Source organism: Rhinopithecus roxellana, chromosome 12 (genome assembly GCF_007565055.1).
Source record: "Rhinopithecus roxellana isolate Shanxi Qingling chromosome 12, ASM756505v1, whole genome shotgun sequence".
NCBI classification, from domain to species: domain Eukaryota; kingdom Metazoa; phylum Chordata; class Mammalia; order Primates; family Cercopithecidae; genus Rhinopithecus; species Rhinopithecus roxellana.
In genome coordinates, this window is record NC_044560.1 from 121,122,357 (window position 1) to 121,146,563 (window position 24,207).

Consider the following 24,207-nt stretch of genomic DNA (forward strand, 5'->3'; position numbering starts at 1 on the left):
ATGGAGTCAGGCGCGCGCAGGCGCAGTGTCGGCCGCCGGTGCCGCGGCCTTTGTCTAGCCGTCAGGCGGGTGAGCTAGGCCGGCGAGGTGGGGGAGGGGAGGCCAGGCTGGGCCGGGTGCGGGGGTCCGGGGATCTTCCTGGGGCCCTGGCGGGGCTAGTTTCCAGCAGCGCGCGTCTGTGTGGAGTCCGTTTTGCTGCCCGGGGCCTGGGGAAGGCCGTTTCGGGGCTGCCGGGGGCAGGCTTTGGGAGGCATCCCTGGTCTGAGAGGAGGGCGGGGCCCAACGCTCAGCTGGACTGGAGCTGCTCCGACAGCCCCTGAGGGAACGCGCGCCCCGCCCCCGGCCCCACCTCTGCCCTACCCCGGGCACTGGGCCGCCACCCTTGTTGATAGAAGAGGGAAAGTGAGGCACAGTGCCCAGGGCCAGGGGACCGCAACCACCCGGCCCTTGTCACTGTAGTGTTAAGGCCCAGAGTCTGCGCAGCAGGCATGTGTCGGCACCCGCCAGGCCCTCCGCTTCCCTCAGACAGGCGGGAAAACCCTAGGCTGCCCTACCCCGCGCGGGGGGCCGCCCCCCACACAGCAGGCGCTTAAACGGGTGCGCGGGGCCCTGGAGGGCTCTCCACGGAGCTAGGCTCTGGCGCAGTTCCGCGGCTTGGGGACCTGAGCACCGCCTCGGCCTGCCCAGCTGCTCACCTCCCCTTTCCCACAGAGCAGGGCCAGCCGTTCCTGCCAGAAGCCAGGGCATGACCCCTGGGCTGCGCGTCTCCACAGACCCGGTGAGAATCTCGGCCTCCTCGCGCGTGTTCTCCACCTCGTGCGCGGCCTCCTCACACCCGGCCTCCTCTTTGCACCCCGTCCCTACTCGCGCGTAGCCTCCTCCTTGCGCCGGGCCCCTACTTGCGTGCCCGGCCTCTGCTCGTGCCCGGCCTCAGCCTGCACGCCCGGCCTCCTGAGGTCCGCGCCAGGCTCCCCAACCACAGCCTCTGCTCTGCCCACGCTGCGCTGGCGGTCAGCGGGCACGGGTCCCGGTCTGAGTGCGCTTTATGTTTGTGCGGCCGTCATTGCATACCTGAGGCTGGGTGATGTCAGACAACTGTAGGTGCTGACTCTGCAGTCTGAAGTTGAAGGCCTTTGCATGCTCTGCGCTCCAAGATGGCGGCGCATCGAGTGCTGCTTCCTCAGACGGTTTGGAGGCCAAGGGGGCGGAACTCGCCATTTTATGATGACATTAACCCCACCCATAAGCCCCCGAAAGAAACCAGCCTCCTGTGGGAATGTCAGAAAACCCATACAAGGGGACTGGTGCGGTGGCCCGTAGCTGTATCTGTAAGCCCAGCTACGGGGGAGGATTGCTTGAGCCCAGGAGTTGGAGGCTGCAGTGAGCCATGATCGTGCCACTGCACTCCAGCCTGGATGACAACGAGACCCAGTCTCTAAAAAATTAAAAAAATTCAGATTCAGGCTGGGTGCGGTGGCTCACGCCTGTAATCCCAGCACTTTGGGAGGCCAAGGCGGGCGGATCACGAGGTTAGGAGATCAAGACCATCCTAGCTAACACGGTGAAACCTCGTCTCTACTAAAAATAGAAAAAATTAGCTGGGCGTGGTGGCGGGCGCCTGTAGTCCCAGCTACTCGGGAGGCTGAGGCAGGAGAAAGGCGTGAACCCGGGAGGCGGAGCTTGCAGTGAGCCGAGATCGCGCCACTGCACTCCAGCCTGGGCGACAGAGCGAGACTCCGTCTTGGAAAAAAAAATAAAAATAAGGCCGGGCGCAGTGGCTCAAGCCTGTAATCCCAGCACTTTGGGAGGCCGAGACGGGCGGATCACGAGGTCAGGAGATCGAGACCATCCTGGCGAACACGGTGAAACCCTGTCTCTACTAAAAAATACAAAAAACTAGCCGGGCGAGGTGGCGGGCGCCTGTAGTCCCAGCTGCTCCGGAGGCTGAGGCAGGAGAATGGCGTGAACCCGGGAGGCGGAGCTTGCAGTGAGCTGAGATCTGGCTACTGCACTCCAGCCCAGGCGACAGAGCGAGACTCCGTCTAAAAAAAAATAATAATAAATAAAAATAAAAATAAAAAAACTCAGATTCAGTCTTTAGACTTGCTGCTACTAGCTTTATAACCTTGTTTACCCCCTAGGCTGAAGTGCAGTGATGCAGTCACGGCTCACTGTAGCTTGAAACTTGTGTGCTCAAGTGATCCTCCCCCCCAGCCTGTTGAACAGCTGGGACCACGGGCGTGTGACACCATGCTGGACTGGTCCACTCCTTTATTGTTGGCTCCTCTGCACCATTTCTTATTTCAAGAGACAAATTATTGGAAACGGGAATGATGCCTTAGATTCTAAGATCCTGAACCTCATTAGCAGGGCCCCCATCCAGGCCCCACAGAAAAACCTGACCCAAAACCCCAGACCAACGAGAACTCCATCTGACCCAGCCTGGCTGGCATTCACCAGCTACCCCACCAACAGCCAGTGCCAGGGTTGGCTTAGCTGAGGACACTTGTGTGATGTTTCAGGAGCAAGTGACCTTTGAGGACGTGGTGGTGGACTTCAGCCAGGAGGAGTGGGGGCAGCTGAAGCCTGCCCAGAGGACCCTGTACCGTGATGTGATGCTGGACACCTTCAGGCTTCTGGTCTCTGTGGGTAAGGCCACACCCATATCCTATCTGATGGTCTGTCCCTGACATGCATTCTGATTCTACTAGGTTAAATATGGGTATAGGACGGAGCTTTAATAGCAAATGCCTGGGGCTGTATGTCTTGGGCTTTAGGAACCTGACTGTTTTAATGTAGGAAATATCAATTAGGACTAATATCAGCAAGTCTCAGGCTCAACCTGAAATCAACAGAAGCAGAGAAACATACTGGGTCTCAAGACTACAGAATCCCAGGGTAGAGCAGGGTCTTCTGTAGAGCTGTCGGGAGCCCCTCCTTCTTTAACACCTCCCTCTGCACTTCTGTCTTACTCTGTTAGGGCTGCTAAAATACCTTAGACTGGGTAATTTATAAACAATAGTTATTTGTTGCTTATGGTTCCAGAGGCTGGGAAGCCTAAGATCAAAGTGTCAGCAAATTCAGTGTTTGATGAGGGCCTGCTCCTCACTGATGGCACTTCCTTCCTGTGTCCTGACATGCCATAAGGGGCAAGGGAGCTCTCTCAAGCTTCTTTTATAAGGGCCCTAATCCCATTCATGAGTGGAGCCCTCATGAATTAATCACTTCCCCAAGGCCCCACCTCAACACTATCACATTGGGTATTACGTTCCAACATTTGAACCTTTATTATTTATTTTTTATTTATTTTATTTTTTATTTTTGAGACGGAGTCTTGCTGTGTCACCCAGGCTAGAGTGCAGTGGTGCGATCTCGGCTCACTGCAAGCTCCACCTCCCAGGTTCACACTATTCTCCTGCCTCAGCCTCCCGAGTAGCTGGGACCCGCCACCACGCCCGGCTAAATTTTTTTTTTTTTTTGTATTTTTAGTAGAGATGGGGTTTCACCGTGTTAGCCGTAATGGTCTCGATGGTCCTGACCTGCTGATCTGTCTGCCTCAGGCTCCCAAAGTGCTGAGATTACAGGCGTGAGCCACCGTGCCTGGCCTGAACCTTTTTTATTTTTAAGAAACAAGGTCTTGTTCTCTTGCCCAGGGTGGAGTGCTGTGGCACAGTCATACTTACTGCACACTCAACCTCCTGGCTCAAGTAAACCTCCCATTTCAGTCTCCCAAGTAGCTGGGACTACAGGTGCATACTACCACACCCAGCTAATTTTTAAAATTTTGTAGAGACAGGGCCTTGCTGTGTTGCCCAGGCTGCCCTCAAGCTCCTAGGCTAAAGCTCCCACCTCAGCCTCTCAGAGTGCTGGAATTACAGGCATAAGCCACTATGCATAGCCTAAATTTTAGGGGGACACCGACATTCAGACCATAGCAATCTCCTTCTGGCTTCATTTCCAGAGAAGCTTCCCTGGAGGTGACAAGACAACTGCCAGGGTGCCTTTCCTGGGACCAAGATCAGCAGAAAAGACAGGGTCTGTGTCCCAGGGTTGTCCTGGTTTGGCTGCCAAGTCTTCTTCACAGTGATCATTATTGCCAGCGGGCAGGGGAGGAACCAGAGTTCTCATTGTCCAGGCCTGGGTCACATGTCCACCCCAGAAGCAGGGGTAGGGTCAGGGACTGAGAGTAGGGGAATGAGTCCCTGGGGAACATCCAGGGCTGTGGGTATGACAGCTGAAGTCTCTCAGGGGCCCCCAGCCATCTGGGACCTGGAAGACCAAAGGTGGAATGGGCTGAGGCTCAGAAAGGGTCCTGGGATACAAATGCTCACTCTGTGGGTCTCTCCCTGAGTAGGACATTGGTTACCGAAGCCGAATGTCGTCTCCCTGCTGGAGCAAGAGGCAGAGCCACGGGCGGTGGACTCTGGAGTTCCCCCAGGCGTGTACCCAGGTGAGATGGGAGCCCTCTGGGGCTGAGAGAAGCCTGTCCATGCTTGCTTCCTGGTTTCTCGCTCTGCATCTGTTCTCTAATTCTTCACAGAAAATTTACTACTCAGCCTTAGTGAAGATTTAGTGGGCACCCATTTTGCTGTGAGTGACGACAGCAAGTCCTCATCTCCACTGAATTTACATTCTTGGTGAGGGAGTCGGGGAGACAACAATAAATCGGTAAAATAATAATAATAAAATGAGTTGGATGATTACAGATTGTGATGAATGCTGAGAAAATGAAAATGAGCAATGAGGTAGACTAGGATGGGGGTGAGGAGACTTTAGCAGAGAGATGAGGGATAGCCTCTCCAAGGGTGTGACATGTGACTTGAAGCCTGAGCCATGGGGCAGTCTGAGTGAATAGTAGTATTTCAGGCAGAGGAAACAGCAGGTGCAAAGGCCCGAAGTCATGCATCAGTCAGCTCTTGCGTAGGAAAAGCACTCCGACCTCAGTAGCTTAAACCAAATAATTGTTTATAACTCATGTGTCTGTGGGTCAGTGGATCCATGCTGGGCCCTGCCATGTGCCTGTAGGGTGATTGGTAGGTAGCAGAGGTATCCCAGTCTAATGACAGTCAATTTCCCATTGGCATCAGGTGGGAAGACTGGCCTATCACCAGAGTCCAGGAGGGATGGCCAGTGTGGGAGAGGGTCACGGTAGGGTCCCTCCACATCAATAAGAGTCAGCCCTTACGCAATATATTAGCTTTCTATTGCTTCTCCTGCAACAAATTACCATTGACCCTTGAACAACATGGGTTTGAACTGTGTGGGTCCATTTATACATGGATTTTCTTCTGCCTGAGCCACCCCTGAGACAGCAAGACCAACCCCTCCTCCTACTCCTCAGCCTACTCACTGTGAAGACAACGAGGATGAAGATCTTTATGGTGATCCACTTCCATTTAATGCATAGTAAATATATTTTCTCTTCCTTATGATTTTTTAAAGTAGCATTTTCTTTAGCTTACTTTAAGAACACATTATATAATACATATACAAAATATGTGTTAACTAAGGGCTGGGAACAGTGGCTCACACCTATAATCCCAGTACTTTGAGAGGCCGAGGCAGGCAGCATTTGAGGTTGGGAGTTCAAGACCAGCCTGGCCAACATGGTGAAACCCCATCTTTACAAAAAAAATACAACGGCCAGGCGCGGTGGCTCAAGCCTGTAATCCCAGCACTTTGGGAGGCCGAGACGGGCGGATCACGAGGTCAGGAGATCGAGACCATCCTGGCTAACATGGTGAAACCCCGTCTCTACTAAAAAAAAAAAACACAAAAGCTAGCCGGGCGAGGTGGCTGGCGCCTGTAGTCCCAGCTACTCGGGAGGCTGAGGCAGGAGAATGGCGTAAACCCGGGAGGCGGAGCTTGCAGTGAGCTGAGATCCGGCCACTGCACTCCAGCCTGGGCGACAGAGCGAGACTCCGTCTCAAAAAAAAAAAAAAAAAAAAAAAAAAATACAACAACAACAAAAAAATTAGCTGGGCATGGTGGTGCGCGCCTGTAGTCCCAGCTACTCAGGAGGCTGAGGCAGGAGAACTGCTTGAACCCAGGAGGCGAAGGTTGTAGTGAGCCAAGATCACGCCACTGTTCTCCAGCTTGGGTGACACAGCAAGACCACGTCTCAAAGAAAACAAAGTGTTAACTATTTATTTTATCAGTATGGTCAGTAGTAAGCTATTAGTAGTTAAGTTTTTGGGGAGTCAAAAGCTGTACGCAGATTTTCTATTGTACTGGGGTCAGTGCCCCTAGCCTCCTCATTGTTCAAGGGTCAACAGTACTACAAACTTCATAGCATAAAGCAAAGCAAATTATCTTAAAGTTCAGAAGATCAGAAGTCCAAAATGGGTCTCTCTGGGATATAATAAAGATGTCAGCAGGGCATCATTCCTTCTGGAAGCTCTAGGGAAGGGAAGAATCCATTTCTTTCTTTCTTTCCCTTTTGTTTTTTAAGAGATGGGATCTTGCTTTCTTGACCAGGATGAAGTCCAGTGGTATGATCATGGCTCACAGCAACGTCGACCTTCCTGGGCTCAGGTGATCCTCCTGCCTTAGCCTCCTGAGTAGCTGAAACTACAGGTGTGTGTCACCATGCCCAGCTAATTTTTTTATTATTTTTTGTAGAAACAGGGTCTCATCATTTTGCCCAGGCATGTCTTGAACTCCTGGGCTCAAGGAGTCCTCCCGCCTCAGTTGTCCAGAATGTTGAGATTACAGGCATGAAGCCCTGTGCCTGGCTAAGAATCCATTTATTTGCATTTTTCAGCTTCTAGAGGCATCCACATTCCTTGGCTATGGCCTTGTCCATCTTCACAGTCAGCAAGCCCTGGTCAAGTCACACATCATATTCACTCTGACTCGGACCCTTCTGCCTCTTTTCCCCATTTAAGGGCCCTTGTGATTACACAGGTCCACCCAGATAATCCAGTGTAATTTTTGTATCTTAATGTTAGCTGATTAGCAACCTTAATTCCTCCCTCCCATGTAATTGGAGACATACAGGTTCTAGGGTTAGGATATGGGCATTTTGGGAAGCCACTATTCTGCCATTCACTCCTGGCTTAACTTTTTTTTTTTTTTTTAACTGAACTTTTCACTGAAACATAACAATATGGGGAAGGTGCCCACATCACACCTCTAGGCCACTATGGGGTCAGGGTAGGGGCAGCAGGCACCCATGTCATGGCTGTGCAGAGAGGACTGGGTACCAGGGCAAAGAGAGAGTCCTGCCAGGAAGGAGGAGGAGGGAGTGCATTTGTTCATTCATTAAGCATGTATATTGAGCTCTTGCTGTGGGCTATAGATACAGTGGTAAGCAAGGTGGACAGAAACCCCTACCCTCAAGAGGTTCCCAGTTAGTGAAATGGACAAAATAAGGCAGATCAAAGTACTCTGTTACACCACGGGTCATTTATCTTCCTCTTAGTGATGCATGTTGCAGCTATTCCTGTTTGTGGGGAGCAGATAGGTTCCTTCACATCTAGAGTGAGGTGGTACAACAGCATATGCTACCAGGAAGAAGCTGGGTGTCAGCCGACTTTCCCCATGCAGCACCGTTTTCTCTGTTGCCACCTGGCATCGTGGAGGCCACTGTAGCTGGGGCCTGGGTGCCACACTTTTCCTTCCAAGTCCAGTGCCTCTGTAGTGCTGTCTCCTGGGCATCCCCTTTGCACCTGCCTCTGTGCTCCCCTCACAGATTCCATTCATATTTCTTGTGCCAACTGTTTTTTCCTCCCTCTCCTCTTCCTTTCCTTATTCTGTTCTTTCCACTTCCTTTCCTTATTCCTTATTTTCCTCTTCCTTATTCTGTGTTTCCCTCTCTTCCTTTCCTGGTTTGCAAAACTATATTTTTAAATGGTCAAAGCCACTTGAACCTTGAACCTTTCAAAATCACTAGTTTTATCCTTCCTCTTCCCATCTCACCACAAACTCTTTTGCCCTGGAACAGAGATTAAGGGACATTTCCAGTTTTTGCTTCTTTCAGACTTGGAAACTAAACCCAAAGTCAAACTGTCAGTTCTAAAACAAGGCATCTCTGAAGAAATATCCAACAGTGTCATCTTGGTAGAAAGATTCCTGTGGGATGGTCTGTGGTACTACAGGGGTGAGGACACTGAGGGCCACTGGGAATGGAGTTGTGAAAGCCTGGAGAGCCTGGCAGTGCCGGCGGCCTTCACGCCTGTGAAGACGCCTGTTCAGGAGCAGTGGCAGAGGAATGGGTTTGGGGAAAACGTAAGTCTGAACCCTAATCTCCCACATCAACCAATGACTCCTGAAAGACAAGGCCCCCACATGTGGGGAACATGTGGAAAAAGGGAGAAGCCAGACCTAAATGTTCTACAGAAAACGTGTGTAAAAGAGAAACCCTACAAATGTCAGGAATGCAGAAAGGCCTTTAGTCACAGCTCAGCACTTATCGAACACCACCGGACACATACAGGAGAGAGACCTTACGAATGTCACGAATGTGGAAAAGGCTTCCGGAACAGCTCGGCACTTACCAAACACCAGAGAATCCACACTGGGGAGAAACCCTATAAATGCACTCAGTGTGGGAGGACCTTCAACCAAATTGCCCCACTGATCCAGCACCAGAGAACTCACACAGGCGAGAAGCCCTATGAGTGCAGCGAATGTGGAAAATCCTTCAGTTTTAGGTCCTCCTTCAGCCAGCACGAGCGAACTCACACAGGTGAGAAGCCCTACGAGTGCAGCGAGTGCGGGAAAGCCTTCCGCCAAAGCATCCACCTCACCCAGCATCTGCGAATCCACACTGGGGAGAAACCCTATCAGTGTGGTGAGTGTGGCAAGGCCTTCAGCCACAGCTCGTCCTTGACCAAACACCAGCGAATCCACACAGGGGAGAAGCCCTACGAGTGCCATGAGTGTGGAAAAGCCTTCACCCAGATTACCCCACTGATTCAGCACCAGAGGACCCACACAGGAGAAAAGCCCTATGAGTGCAGCGAGTGTGGGAAAGCCTTCAGCCAGAGCACACTCTTGACCGAGCATCGGAGGATTCACACAGGAGAGAAGCCCTACGGATGCAACGAGTGTGGGAAAACCTTCAGCCACAGCTCCTCGCTCAGCCAGCATGAGCGGACGCACACAGGAGAGAAGCCCTACGAGTGCAGTCAGTGTGGGAAGGCCTTCCGGCAGAGCACACACCTCACTCAACACCAGCGAATCCACACGGGGGAGAAGCCCTATGAATGCAATGACTGTGGCAAGGCATTCAGCCACAGCTCATCCCTCACCAAACATCAGCGAATCCACACTGGGGAGAAGCCCTATGAATGCAACCAGTGTGGCAGAGCCTTCAGCCAGCTTGCTCCCCTCATTCAGCATCAGAGGATCCACACAGGAGAGAAACCCTATGAATGTAACCAGTGTGGCAGAGCCTTCAGCCAGAGCTCCCTTCTCATCGAACACCAGAGGATTCACACCAAGGAAAAGCCCTATGGGTGCAATGAGTGTGGGAAATCCTTCAGCCACAGCTCCTCGCTCAGCCAGCACGAAAGGACGCACACTGGGGAAAAGCCCTATGAGTGTCACGATTGTGGAAAGTCTTTTAGGCAGAGCACCCACCTCACTCAGCACCGGAGGATCCACACAGGAGAGAAGCCGTATGCGTGCAGGGACTGTGGAAAGGCCTTTACACACAGCTCCTCCCTTACCAAGCACCAGAGAACTCACACTGGATAAACCCATCCACATGTGCTGGGGACATAGGAAGACCTTAAGCCATAGCTCATCCCTTTCCAGATTTGACCCAATCATACACATGATAAATGTATATTCATACACAAGCCTTTTCACACAGCACTTCCCTCAGACACCTCAGAGAGTTCACACTGATGGGAAATGACCATAGGACTACCAAGCTCTAGGTCGTCCATCCCTGTATCCAAATAATAGGGAAATGTGGAGATAATCAGCACTCAGGACCTTCACCCTCGAATGCCCATTAGTGCTACGTTATAGAACCTACAAAAAAGAAATGGAACAAGTGTAGTGGAATCAGGGAAAGCTTTTGTCCAAGGATTCACCATATTCCAAAACCAGAGATGTTCAGATTGGTGAGAAACCCAACAAATGCCTTTCATATATACAAGAACCAAATGGAGTCAGAATTTGCCATTATTGCACATCACATTTTGTGGGGGGAAAGTGCTTATGAATGGTGCAGGTTGACTCTGATATTCCGAAATGACAATATGGCAGAGTGTTCCAGAAATGAGAGTGGCATCTTTATGGAATCACTATGGATACTGACTGTCTCAGTAAAAAGCTGTCTGGTTTGTGTGTATATTGTTTGATCAGGGTACGTGCCAGCCAGTCACTGATTGGAATTCCATATGACAAAGTATCAGTGTACTATAAACAGGTTTTTAGTTATCCCTGCATTATATTTGCAATTAATCTTTATATGCAATGAGATTGAAAAGCTTTGTATGGGAAGACTTAAAATGTAAAGTTGCTTCCATAGAGTCTCACTGATTCTGAGATGGCTTTTGCTACTCTGTTCTCCCTCTACATTTCTCTGCAGAACTCGCGTTAGAAACACAGGTATTTGTTTTACAAAAAGGAAGATCTTTCCTTTGTTAAACCATCATCTTATAAGCAATAGCAAATTTGTGTTAGAAACTTCTGTTTTGCAAGATTCATCTTTTTTGGGAAATGTTCAAGTTAATCCTCTCAAACTGCTTTTTCATTGTTTTCATACAATTTAACATTTTGTTAAAGCCTAAGTCCACAAATAGCAGTCTTTCTGACAACTATAACCTTTAAATGTTGACTTGCTGCCCTCATTAGAAATTGCATTGGCTGGCCGGGCGCGGTGGCTCACGCCTGCAATCCCAGCACTCTGGGAGGCCGAGGCAGGAGGATCACCTGAGGTCGAGCATTCGAGACCAGCCTGACCAACATGGAGAAACCCCATCTCTACTAAAAATACAAAATTAGCCGGGCATGGTGGCATATGCCTGTAATCCCAGCTACTTGGAAGGCTGAGGCAGGAGAATTGCTTGAACCCGGGAGATGGAGGTTGCGTTGAGCTGAGATTGCACTCCAGCCTGGGCAACAAGGGCGAAACTCCATCTCAAAAAAAAAAAAAAGAAAAGAAATTGCATTGGCTGTTTTTGGTTATCACCTGTCAGTTGTGGTTACATCCATCAGTTTGATTTTTCTAATCCAAATGCTGGGATATAAATTTCCAGTTACTTGATATTTCTCTCTTGGGGAAACCATGTTGCAGACAGTCTTCCAGTATTGCTTCTCAGTATGATTGTGGAGTGCCTCTTGGGATAAATGCCTTTGTCATTTACAAGCCACTGAAGAGCCAGATGTGGCTGCACCTGCCTCTAGTCCCAGCTGCTTGGGAGGTTGAGGCAGGAGGATCACTTGAATCCAGGAGTTCTGGGCTGTAGTGTGCTCTGCTGATTGGGTGTCCACACTAAGTTCGGCGGCAATATGATGACCTCCAGGTTGCCTATGTAGGGGTGAACCAGAGCAGGTCAAAACTCCCATGCTGGTAGGGCTCACACCTGTAATCCCAGCACTTTGGGAGGCTAAGGATGGCAGATCATTTGAGGTCAGGAGTTCGGGACCAGCCTGACCAACATGGTGAAACCCCATCTCTACTAAAAATACAAAATTAGCTGGGCACGGTGGTGCATGCTTGTAATTTCAGCTACTTGGGAGGCTGAAGCAGGAGAATCACTTGAAACTGGGAGGTGGAGGTTGCAGTGAGCCTAGATTGTGCCAATGTACTCCAGCCTAGGTGACAAGAGTGAAACTCAACCTCAAAAAAAAAAAAAAAAAAACTCCCATGCTGATCATCAGTGGGATCGTGCCTGTGAATAGCCACTGTGCTCCAGCCTGGACAACACAGCGAGACACCATCTCTAAAAAAATAAAAGCCACTGGAGAAAGCCAGCGTACATGCTTCATAGCAGCACTGTCTCACTGAAACAATGCAAGTCACCTAAATAACTTTAAATATTCTGGTAGCCCGATTTAAAAAGCAAGAAGAGGGCCAGGCACAGTGGCTCATGCCTGTAATCCCAGCACTTTGGGAGGCTGAGGTGGGCAGATCAGTTGAGGCCAGCCTGGCCAACATGGTGAAACCATGTCTCTGCTAAAAATACAGAAATTAGCCTGGTGCAGTGGCATGCACCTGTAATCCCAGCTACTCGGGAGGCTGAGGCACCAGAATTGCTTGAGCCTGGGAGGCAGCAGTGAGCCAAGATTGCACCACTGCACTCTAGCCTGGGTGACAGAGCGAGACTGTCTCAGAAAGAAAAAGCAAGAAGAAACGGGTGAAACTAATGTTTACCCCTATATATCTCAAATGTCAGCAGTTTCACATGTCAATATAAACAAGTATTGAGATATTTGCCTTCTTTTTGTTACATGACATCTTCAGAATCTAGTGTGCATCTTTTTTTTTTTTTTTTTTTTTTTTGAGACGGAGTCTCACTCTGTCACCCAGGCTGGAGTGCAGTAGCTCAATCTCGGCTCACTGCAACCTCCGCCTCCCAGGTTCAAGTGATTCTCCTGCCTCAGCCTCCCAGATACCTGGGACTACAGGCATGTGCCACCATGCCTGGCTAATTTTGTAGTTTTAGTAGAGATGGGGTTCTCCATGTTGGTCAGGCTGGTCTTGATCTCCTGACCTCAGGTGATCCGCCTACCTCAGCCTCCCAAAGTGCTGGGATTACAGGTGTGAGCCACCACTCCTGGCCTAGTGTGCATCTTATACTTGCATCACATCTCAGAGTTCACTATAGTGACATTTCAAGTGCCCATTTGACACATGTAGCCAGCTGGTGGCTGTACTGGTGCAGCTCAACAGCTTGGTCTTTGGTCAGCTGTTTTGTCCTCCTTCCCTTTACTACATGTGTTCTCCTGCCTTTCCCTGTGTTCCTATCCTTGTGTAGCATCTTATGCTCAAGGAAACTAAATGTGCTAGGAAGATCTGCTGTTTTAGGTAATTGGAATGACAGGTGCCTACTCATTTCAGGCTCTCTAGGATATTTTTTTTTTTTTCTTTTTTCTTTTCTTTTTTTTTTTTTTTTTTGAGACAGAGTCTTGCTCTGTCCCCCAGGCTGGAGTGCAGTGGCGCGATTTTGGCTCACTGCAAGCTCTGCCTCCCGGGTTCACGCCATTCTCCTGCCTCAGCCTCCCGAGTAGCTGGGACTACAGGTGCCCACCACCACGCCTGGCTCATTTTTTGTATTTTTAGTAGAGATGGGGTTTCACCGTGTTAGCCAGGATGGTCTCGATCTCCTGACCTTGCGATCCGCCCACCTCAGCCTCCTAAAGTGCTGGGATTACAGGCATAAGCCACCATGCCTGGCCTAAGGTATTATTCTTATCACAGAGCATTACATTCAGGAAAGAGATTATGGCCGGTCTATTCCAATTCAGTTCAGTTAAAATGGAATTTAGTGCATGCTCTTTTGCAGTCCTTTGAAAGTCCTAGATTGGCATAATCACCAAGAAACAGTAATGGGAGTTCCTTCCTCTCCGCTCAGCCCCTCTTCATCAGACCTCCTTCAGCGACACAGGGGAAATACAGCAAGGATTGGAAACTACAGAGAGGTGCCCACAGTATCACTTCTCTCCTAAGCCAGGGAAAGAGACGAGATTCCTTTCCCTGATGGTGCCAAGCCAGTGGAAGGGCATTGTGGGGGTTACACCCTCCTGAGTCTAGAGAACCTTGCTTACTATGCCTCAGTTATTGGCACACAAGCAGAAGATCAAGTGGGAAAATAGGTGCATGCAGGTTAAATAAGAAACGGAGAGTTCTGAGGCTAGTTCAGAAAAGGCCATACAGCGTCTATCTTTTTCTGCTGGAACACTTGTGCTTGGACCCCTGAGACACCACTTGAGAAACCCACTGGCCCAAGGCCACCATGCTGTGAGGATGAAGCCACATAGACTCTGCTTAGGATGTCAGTTCACTCCTAGTCTGAATCTCCCCAGCCTCATCAGGCATGTGAGAGAACAGTCTTCAGATGATTCCAGCCTCCCAGCTTTCAAGGTACCTCAGCCTTCAGGTTCCCACCTGAGGCCCCAAACATGGTGGAGCTGACAAAAGTCATCCCTGCATATGCCACCCCCCCCTTTTTTTTTGAGACAGAGTCTAGCTCTGTTGACCAAGCTGGAGTGCAATGGCATGATCAAGGCTCACTGCAGCCTCCACCTCCTGGGCTCAAGCAATTCTCCTGCCTCAGCCTCCCAAGGAGCTGGGATTACAGGTGCCTGCCACCTTGCCTGGCTAATTTTTGTATTTTTAGTAGAGACAGGGTTTCACCATGTTGGCCAGGCTAGTCTCAAACTCCTGACCTCAGGTAATCTGCCCACCTCGGTCTCCCAAAGTGCTGGGATTACAGGAGTAAACCACCACACCCGGCCTGAGGTCTGGTTTTGTAAGTGTGCGGGCACCCCCTGTACCCCACACTCTCTTGCTCCTCCTCTGGCCATGTGATATGTCTGCTCCTACTTGCCCTTCCACCGTGAGTAAAAGCGTCCTGAGGCCTCCCCAGAAGCTGAGCAGATGCCAGTGCCTTGCTTCCTGTACAGCCTGCAGAACTATAAGCCAATTAAAACTCTTTTCTTCTGGCCGGGCGCGGTGGCTCAAGCCTGTAATCCCAGCACTTTGGGAGGCCGAGGCGGGCGGATCACAAGGTCAGGAGATCGAGACCATCCTGGCTAACAGGGTGAAACCCCGTCTCTACTAAAAAATACAAAAAACTAGCCGGGCGAGGTGGCGGGCGCCTGTAGTCCCAGCTACTCGGGAGGCTGAGGCAGGAGAATGGCGTGAACCCAGGAGGCGGAGCTTGCAGTGAGCTGAGATCTGGCCAGTGCACTCCAGCTTGGGTGACAGAGCGAGACTCCGTCTCAAAAAAAAAACTCTTTTCTTCATAAATCACTCAATCTCAGGCATTTCTTTATAGCAACACAAGAACGGCCTAACACAGTGACCACAGTTTCTGGGCGTGCAGCCATGAGACTGAGAGGAAGGTCTGGTTCTTTGGCAAGGAAAGGTTCTGTCTCTTTCTGGATGTAAAGGGAGAAGTATGCTGCCTACCACCTGCAAGCACAGAGAGGACCAGCCTGGACAAAGTCAACTCAGAGAAGACGGCAAAGCCCAAGCTCATCTACAGTTCAAGCAGGGGCCCCACCCTGGACCTTGCCTCCTGGTCTTTCATAGCAAGTAAATAATACACTCAGCTAGGCGTGGTGGCTCATGCCTGTAATCCCAGCACTTTGGGAGGCTTGCTCGAGCCCAGGAGTTCAAAAGCAGCCTGGGCAACATAGTGAGACCCCAATCTCTACAACAGACAAAAAATTAGCCAGGCATGGTAGTGTGTGCCTGTACTCCCAGCTGCACAGGAGGCTGAGGCAGGATTATCACTTGAACCCAGGTATTTGAGGCTGCAGTGAGCTATGGTTTCACCACTGCACTCCAGACCATGTTTCTAAAAAAAATAAGTAAATAATATCCTAAACTGTATACAATTTTGAGTTGGATTTCTGGTGACTGGCAGTCAAAACTGCATCTTGGGTGGAAGAATCATAGAAAGTAGAGAATTAACTATGCTTTGGCTTCCGATTGTGTTTCTGAAAAAAAGTCAGGAAAGCTGATGCAATGGTTTGGATATTTGTCCCCTCCAAATCTCATGTTGAAATGTGATCCCAGTGTTGGAGGTGGGGCCTAGTGTGAGGTGTGTGGGCTATGGGGTGGATCCCACCTGAATGGCTTGGTGCTGTCCTCATGGTAATGAGTGAGTTCTCATTTTATGAGTTCACCCAAGAGATGGTTATTTAAAGGAGCCTGGCACCTCCTTCCCTCTCTCGTTTTCTCTCTCACTATGTGATGTACCAGCTCCCCTTTGCCTTCCGCCATGATTGGAAGCTTCCTGAGGCCTCCTCATAGTGCAGATGTCAGCACTATGCTTCCTAAACAGCCTGCAGGACAGTGAACCAAATAAACCTCTTTTCTTTATAAATTACCCACCCTCAAGTATTCCTTTATAGCAGTGTAAACAGACTAAAACAGCCAGGGCCCTTGGAAGTTTCATGGAAGCACTGGGTAGGACTGACATGTGGTAGTCACTGTCCCTCCTGAGCCTCCGTTTATTATTATTATTGAGATGGAGTTTCACTCGTTACCTAGGCTGGAGTGCAATGGCATAGTCTCGGCTCACTGCAACCTCCACCTCCCGGGTTCAAGCGATTATCCTGCCTCAGCCTCCCGAGTAGCTGGGATTACAGGCACCCGCCACCACGTCTGGCTAATTTTGTATTTTTAGTAGAGATGTGGTTTCTCCATGTTGGTCAGGCTGGTCTCGAACTCCTGACCTCAGGTGATCCGCGCGTCTCGGCCTCCAAAGTGCTGGGATTACAGGTGTGAGCCACCACGCCCGGCGAGCCTCCATTTATACTGTATGTGAGAGGGAGATTCTTTCAGGCAGCAAGTATTTTCCAAGCACCAACTGTAGCTCAAGAACAATTCCGGACTCTGGCAACCAGACTGATGAAACTCCTGGCCTCAGGAGCTTATATTTTGGTGGGGAAATGGAAAATAAAGAGAAATTAGGATGTTATGCGCACGTTACACAGTAAGCGTTATGTAGAAACAACATGGTCTAAAGGGAAACCCCAGGCCAGGCGCAGTGGCTCATGCCTGTAATCCCAGCACTTTGTGAGGCCAAGGCAGGCGGATCACCTGAGGTCGGGAGTTCAAGACCACCCTGACCAAAATGGAGAAACCCCATCTCTACTAAAAATACAAAATTAGCCGGGCATGGTGGCACATGCCTGTAATCCCAGCTACTCAAGAGGCTGAAGCAGGAGAATCTCTTGGACCCGGGAGGCAGAGGTTGCGGTGAGCCGAGATCGCACCATTGCACTCCAGCTTGGGCAACAAGAGTGAAACTCTACCTCAAAAAAAAAAAAAAAAAAAAAAAAAAAAAAAAGGGAAACCCCAAATCCTCTAGACTTATTTATTTATTTTATTTTTTTTTTGAGGTGGGTTTTGTTCTGTCACCAAGGCTATAGCTTCAACCTCCTGGGCTCAAATGATCTGTCCCACCTCAGCCTCCTGAGTAGCTGGGACTACAGGCATGTGCCACCACGCCTGGTTAGCTTTTAAGTTTTTTGTAGAGATGGGGTCTTGCTATGTTGCCCAGGCTGGTCTCAAACTCCTGAGCCCAAACGATCCTCTTGCCTTGGCCTCCCAAATGATGGGATTATAGGCATGAGCCACTGTGCCCAGCCTCTCTGGACTTTTCAGTTACCTGAGCCAATACATTCCTTTTTGGCTTAGCCCCCATTGCAAGTAACAGAAAATTCAATCCAATTAAAGAAACACAGACAGGCATGGTGGCTCACGCCTGTAATACCAACACTTTGGGAGGCCGAGGCAGGCGGATCACGAGGTCGGGAGATCGAGACTGTCCTGGCTAACACGGTGAAACCCCATCTCTACTAAAAATACAAAAATTAGCCAGGCATGGTGGTGGGCGCCTGTAGTCCCAGCTACTCCAGAGGCTGAGGCAGGAGAATGGTGTGAACCCAGGAGGCGGAGCTTGCCGTGAGCCAAGATTGCGCCACTGCACTGCACTCCAGCCTGGGTGACAGAGCGAGACTCCATCTCCAAAAAAAAAAAAAAAGAAACACAACTGGTAAGCTGGGTGTGTTGGCTCACGCCTGTAATCCCAGCACTTTGGGAGGCCAAGGCGGATGGATCATTTGAGGTCAGCAATTTGAGACGAGCTTGGCCAACATGGTGAAATCCTGTCTCTACTAAAAATACAAAAAAAAAAAAAATTAGCCGTGTGTGGTGGTGCATGCCTTTACTGCCAGCTACTTGGGAGGCTGAGGCAGGAGAGTTGCTTGAACCCCAGAGGCAGAGGTTGCAGTAAAACGGGATTGCGCCACTACACTCCAGCCTGGGTGACATAGAGAGGCTCTGACTTAAAAAAAAAAAAAAAAGAAACAGACACACACACACACAACTGGTAATTGCCTGCCCCTCAATGTGCAGTGATGATTAAATGAGCTCCTGGAATCCCAAGCATGTGGCAAAGTATAAAGTGTATGTAAAACATCTGTTCATTTGCGTCACTTGTAAAACTGTCGTGCCCATTCAATGCCCAAAAGAAGAGGCTGTTTCTGAAGACAGTCTCTTTGTTATAGTACACACACTTTATATAGCAGCACACAGACGTATATATTTACATACCGTACACATTCATATAGACAGGAGGTGGTCAAAGCTTTAGCTGTCCTTAGGAGAAGCCAAGAGTGACACCATGAAACCACATGTCGCTGGCTCTAGCCCACATCCGAACTCAGTGATTTAGATTTCTGGTGGGAGACTTTCCTGCCTTCAAAGGCCGCTCCATGCATTTCTTTTTCTTTCTTTCATATTTTAATCCTTAGGGTCTTACTCTGTCACCCAGGCTGGAAGGCAGTGGTGTGATCATAGTTCACTGCAGCCTCGAACTCCTGGGCTTAAGCAATCCTGCCTTAGCCTCCTTAGTAGCTGAGACTACAGGCATGCACCACCATGCCCAGCTAATGTTTTATTTTTTGTAAAGACAGAGGCCCACTATGCTGTCCAGGCTGGTCTCGAACTCCCAGACTCAAGCAGTCCTCCCACCTTGGCCTCCCAAAGCACTTGGATTATAGGCATGAGCCACCACTCCACCATGCTCCATGCATTTCTGCAACACATTCAACCCCCAAGTTATGTTTCTTTTAGGAGAGTGAGGGCTTTAAGGGAAGTCCTCAGGGTTTACTGTCAAAGGAATTGATTAGTTTATTCTTCTCTTTGAGCCCAAAGTAAACAAGTGTAAACCATACAGAAAATGCCCCTTGCCCTATGCGGGTTGCAAGCTAGTGGGCAAGATAGGCAAAGCAGGTCATCAGAAGAAAAGCAAGGTGAGTCATAGTGGAGAAAACACGATGAGACGGGCTAGACACGGTGACTCATGCCGTAATTTCAACACTTTGGGAGGCTGAGGCGGGTGGATCACCTGAGGTCAGGAGTTCAAGACCAGCCTGGACAACATGGTGAAATCCCGTGTCTACTAAAAAATACAAAAATTAGCCAGGCATGGTGGCAGGCGCCTGTAATGCCAGCTACTTGGGAGGTTGAGGCAGGAGAATCGCTTGAACTTGGGACGCAGAGGTTGCAGTGAGCTGGGATTGTGCCACTGCACTCCAGCCTGGGCGGCAAGAGCAAGACTTTGTCTCATTTAAAAAAAAAGGATAAGATGAATACCAGCCAGAGATGATAACAACTTGAGGATTATTGTGTTTGGTGAATGGGGTGAGAGACATCACATTAAAACCATGGCATCAGGGCAAACCTCTATGAAAAGACAGGCAGAGCCATAGCTGGAGAGACCTCTGCAGTCCCAGTGGCCTTGGTGAGGAGCTGGGGAGCTTAGATTTCCCATGTCCCAGAAGCCACCCTCTCACTGAGCAGATTTCCCTGGCAGTTGCCCCCATTGCATGTGATTGGTCCCTCAGGAGCCCGTCTCTCAGGAGCTACCTGGTCAGCCGGAGGCTGGGCTTTGGAAAGCTGTTCATTTCATTGAGACATCTGGAAACCTTTCCACAAATTCAGGTTCTTTCGGGTTGAGGGAAGGCTGGCCTGCACTATGTTTTGAGGCTCTGGCTTTGTGGATTTGCCATGAAAGTAAGCTGAAACTCTAGTTCCCTCACTTTTCAGGGCTCCCTTCAAGAACAAGCACCTAATTTTATCTTTGTAATTTTGAATTATTCTTCTGAAGAGGGACCCTGCAGATGTGTGAGCCTCAGGCCCAACAAATCTGGATTGACCCCTGGTTCCAGCAACCCTTGTCTTGGAGACTTCTGTATGGACACTGGGAAGACAGAACCCAGCACTGCCAAGGGTGGTGGATCTCCCATTTTGATGTGAGTGAAAACCACCTGAAGGTGGAGGGTGTGAAACCTGGGAGCTTGCTTGGGTTGGTAATCTGTACGCCAAGGCACTGGGTGATTCTGAAACAGACCTGGAAGCCTCAAGTGAGAATTGTGCCCAAACTTCCTGAAGCGGTTCCTTTGCGAAGCCCATAGTTCCCAAGTGTGGCCCCATCCCAGGAGCCTCTCAGGTTGAAGGAACAGCTATTAATAAATCACTGACTTTTCACTGGGCTCAGGGTAGGCAGAATGGAGTATCTGCCTTTCTTTGCATCAAAAGCACAGCACCCTGTCCTGTTCTGCATCTGCCTGAAGGAAGTCCACAGGGTATTCCCAAGACCCATCAAACACCTCACTCATTTCTTCATGGCACCCAAGAGACATGCTTACAATGAGAATGTGCGCGGACTATATACATACCAAACACATTATACTCACATCTCATACCCTGAAAAATGACTGGGAGACATAAATACACTGAGATGTCAAAAGGAATATTCTGTTGCCTAGGCTGGAGTGCAGTGGCACGATCTCGGCTCAGTGCAACCTCTACCTCTGGGTTCAAGCAATTCTTGTGCCTCAGCCTCTTGAGTAGCTGGGACTACAGGCACACACCACCATGCCTGGGTAATTTTTTTGTATTTATACTAGAGTCAGGGTTTCACCGTGGTGGCCAAGCTGGTCTTGAACTCCTGACCTCAGGTGATCCTCCCAGCTGGGCCTGTCAAAGTGCTGGGATTACAGGCGTGAGCCACAGCGCCCGGCCACATCTGTGTGTTTTTAACTTTTACATAATTGGGATAATTCTTTTCAAAAAGGTGAAAAATGAACTTTATTATAAAAGCCCATGGCCGGGCACACTGGCTCACACCTGTAATCCTAGCACTTTGGGAGGCCGAGGCAGGCAGATCACTTGAGGCCAGGGGTTTGAGACCAGTCTGGCCAACATGGTGAAACCCCATCTCTACTAAAAATACAAAAATTAGCCGGACACGGTGGCAGGGGCCTGTAATACCAGCTATTCAGGACACCATGGTGAAAGAATTGCTTGAACCCAGGAGGCAGAGGTTCCAGTAAGCTAACATTGCACCACTGTACTCCAGCCTGGGTGACAGAACAAGGTTCTTTTTTTTTTTTTTTTTTTTTTTTTGAGACGGAGTCTTGCTCTGTCGCCCAGGCTGGAGTGCAGTGGCCGGATCTCAGCTCACTGCAAGCTCCACCCCCCGGGTTTGTGCCATTCTCCTGCCTCAGCCTCCTGAGTAGCTGGGACTACAGGCCCGGCTAATTTGTTGTTGTTGTTGTTGTATTTTTAGTAGAGACGGTTTCACCGTGTTAACCAGGTTGGTCTCGATCTTCTGACCTTGTGATCCACCCGCCTCGGCCTCCCAAAGTGCTGAGATTATAGGCGTGAGCCACCGCACCCAGCCAATTTTTTGTATTTTTAGTAGAGACAGGGTTTTGCCATATTGGCCAGACTGGTCTCGAACTCCTGACCTCAGGTAATCTACCTGCCTCGGTCTCCCAAAGTTCTGGTATAGGTGTGAGCCACTGCGCCTGGTCCTCCCTCTCCTTTTTTGAGAGTGTCTTGCTCTGTCACCCAGGTTGGAGTGCATGGTGTATCATAGCTCATTGCAGCTTTGACCTCCAGGGCTCATGCCATCCTCCCACCTCAGCCCCCCACACAGCTGAGACTACAGACACATACCACTACACCCACCTCATTTTTAAGTTTGTAGAGATGAGGTCTAGCTGTGTTGCCCAGGCTGGCTCCTGGGTTCAAGGGATCCTCCCACCTCAGCCTCCTAAAGTGCTGGGGTTATAAGTGTGAGTCACCTCGCCCAGCCTCTTGCTTTTCTTATAAGGACACTAGTCCTATTGGATGCAGGCCCCACTCCAGTGACCTCATTTAGCCTATTTACCTCCCTAAAGGCCTTGTCTCCACATACCAGATTGTGGGCTAAGGCTTCAACATACGACATTTAGTGGGGGACACAATTCAGCTCGTACCAGAGGGTGTTTAAGCATTTTCCCATTGAAATGTATTCCCACCTTTCCAGGTTTCCATCTCTCATTTGCTTTTTCTACTTATTGAGAACACAGCTACCTTCCAACACCCTGTATAAACCCACCCTGAACTCTACCCCTCTTCACTGCCAGCCTGCCTGGGGCTTTCCCTTGCCCCCCAGAGAGTCTGTGTCCTTTTGCACACATCCCATCCCTGCCAACTCCACTGGACAGACCTGAGCCACCCTCTCCTGCCTCACCCCACCTGTCTTTCTTGCTGGTCCATGTTGCTGCGCTTTTGTATGGGAGCTGAGACCCACTGCCCCAAATGCCTGAACCAGCCCAGTTGCCCCTGAGGTTAACAAGTGGAAATATCTAGCTTAATAAAACATCCATTTGTGCTCCTTACATCCTGGGCAGGGTGGTAGTGGTAGGGGAACAGCAAACAAATCCCAAAATCTCAATCGGTTTGCTTTTGGTAGTGGTTTGGGAAAAGAAATTCTGAAACTATATTAGAGTTATTTTAAGATTCATTGAGGCCGGGCACGGTGGCTCAAGCCTGTAACCCCAGCACTTTGGGAGGCCAAGACGGGCGGATCACGAGGTCAGGAGATCGAGACCATCTTGGCTAACACGGTGAAACCCCGTCTCTACTAAAAAAATACAAAAAACTAGCCGGGTGAGGTGGTGGGCACCTGTAGTCCCAGCTACTCGGGAGGCTGAGGCAGGAGAATGGCCTGAACCCGGGAGGCGGAGCTTGCAGTGAGCTGAGATCCGGCCACTGCACTCCAACCTGGGCGACAGAGCGAGACTCCGTCTCAAAAAAAAAAGAAAAAAAAGGATTCATCGAATTAGTAAAATGCTGAATTTTGGGGTGTCAGCGTTCTTAGTGTTAAAGAAGACACATACAAATATGGGCTGGAGGGAGTCACAGATTGAGTTGGAGGTCTTACTGGATACGTATGTGCATGTGCACAGACACACCTTTGTGTGGGACCTATGTGCAGTCATATATTTCATAGCTCAGCAGGAGACACCTCAACTGGCTCCCTATCTTGGTCTCTAATGCCATTACCCACTAAAAGGAACCAGTTCTTCGAAGACATGGCCAATTTCAGGGCTGAGGAAGGGTAGAAAGGAGATGGGCTTAGAACATCCTACTACACCAAAAAGCAAATAAGCACTTAAAAAAAAAAAAGTGGGGGGGCATGTCACGAGGATACAGGAGTCAACTGAAGGGAGTCTCACTGGCCTCATCTAGGGCAACTTGAGCACCAAAATAAGATCAGCAGCTAGTTATAAAACACTGAATAAACAGAAATCCTCGAGTCCATTCCAATAATAAAGACAAATTCTTGGGGAGAAGAAGAGTGCTGGCTGGCAGTAGGATGCTGAGGGCCAGCTGGTCAGCATGGAGGGAGGGCTGGTGTTGGAAAATCACCACCCTGGTAATGATGGATTCAGGCAAGAATGAGAAATGAAAGCCAAATTTAGGGGGAAGTTTTGATGAGGAGCAGGATATTTGCCTTATCTTTAATCTTTTTGTGACAACTGAAGATCATTGATATTTACATGATCTTAAAGTCTCTTCCCACCGATTCTTATTCATTAAAAGGAGAAAAAGTTAACTATATTCTTTTTTTGAGACAGGGTCTTGCTCTGTCACCCAGGCTGGAGTGCAGTGGCTCGATCTCAGTTCACTGCAACCTCGACCTCCTAGGTTCAAGCCATCCTCCCACCTCAGCCTCCCAAGTAGCTGGGACTGCAGGTATGCACAACTACGCCCAGCTTCAGCCTTCCAAGTGCTGAGATTACAGGTGTAAGCCTCTGCATTTGGCCCCAGTTAGCTATACAGTGGGAAAATTGCACTCTAACCAGGTGAGCAAAGAGAACATCACTGACAGGAGGAATGTGGACACCGTACACCCTGGATGGGGTGGTGGAAGGCGCACACAAGCAGGCCATAGGTAAGCAGGGTCGAATGTTAATAGGTGGGTCTGGGTGAGGGTGTGTGAATGATCTGTGCACTATTTTAATTCTTGTGCCTTTTAAAAATATGTTTGTAATTATTTCCAAATAAAAAACTTAAAAAAAAAAAAAAAAGGCATAGACATCTGGCTGTGCACTAAATGAGACAAGAGATGGGAAACTGAAGATAGAGGGTGGGGCCCTATAATAACAAATGACAATCACCCACAGCCTGAGAGCTGAGTGGGACACATCTCAGGGGATGCTCCCTGT

General features: G+C 49.6%; 1 protein-coding gene across 4 annotated transcripts; it reads left to right on the forward strand.

Moving 5' to 3' along the window:
* Positions 1-10,648, forward strand: ZNF135 (zinc finger protein 135). 4 transcript variants are annotated; one of them, XM_030912844.1, is made up of 5 exons: positions 4-69; positions 712-778; positions 2,523-2,649; positions 4,355-4,450; positions 7,982-10,648. In XM_030912844.1, the coding sequence occupies exons 2-5, from the start codon at positions 746-748 to the stop codon at positions 9,700-9,702; spliced, it is 1,977 nt and encodes a 658-aa protein (XP_030768704.1). In that variant the 5' UTR covers positions 4-69; positions 712-745; the 3' UTR covers positions 9,703-10,648. The 4 variants fall into 4 exon arrangements, with proteins under 4 accessions (XP_030768703.1, XP_030768706.1, XP_030768704.1 ...); XM_030912845.1 differs by having other exon boundaries at positions 34-69; positions 717-778; XM_030912843.1 differs by lacking the exon at positions 712-778 and having other exon boundaries at positions 1-69.
* Positions 10,649-24,207: the final 13,559 nt, after the last annotated feature.

Bases quoted from the DNA above. Each gene is read 5' to 3' on its own strand.
- ZNF135 (XM_030912843.1), top strand. From the start codon at position 1: ATGGAGTCAGGCGCGCGCAGGCGCAGTGTCGGCCGCCGGTGCCGCGGC. The intron at 2,650-4,354 runs GTAAGGCCACAC...CTCCCTGAGTAG, and splicing joins CAGGCTTCTGGTCTCTGTGG to GACATTGGTTACCGAAGCCG. The intron at 4,451-7,981 runs GTGAGATGGGAG...TGCTTCTTTCAG, and splicing joins TCCCCCAGGCGTGTACCCAG to ACTTGGAAACTAAACCCAAA.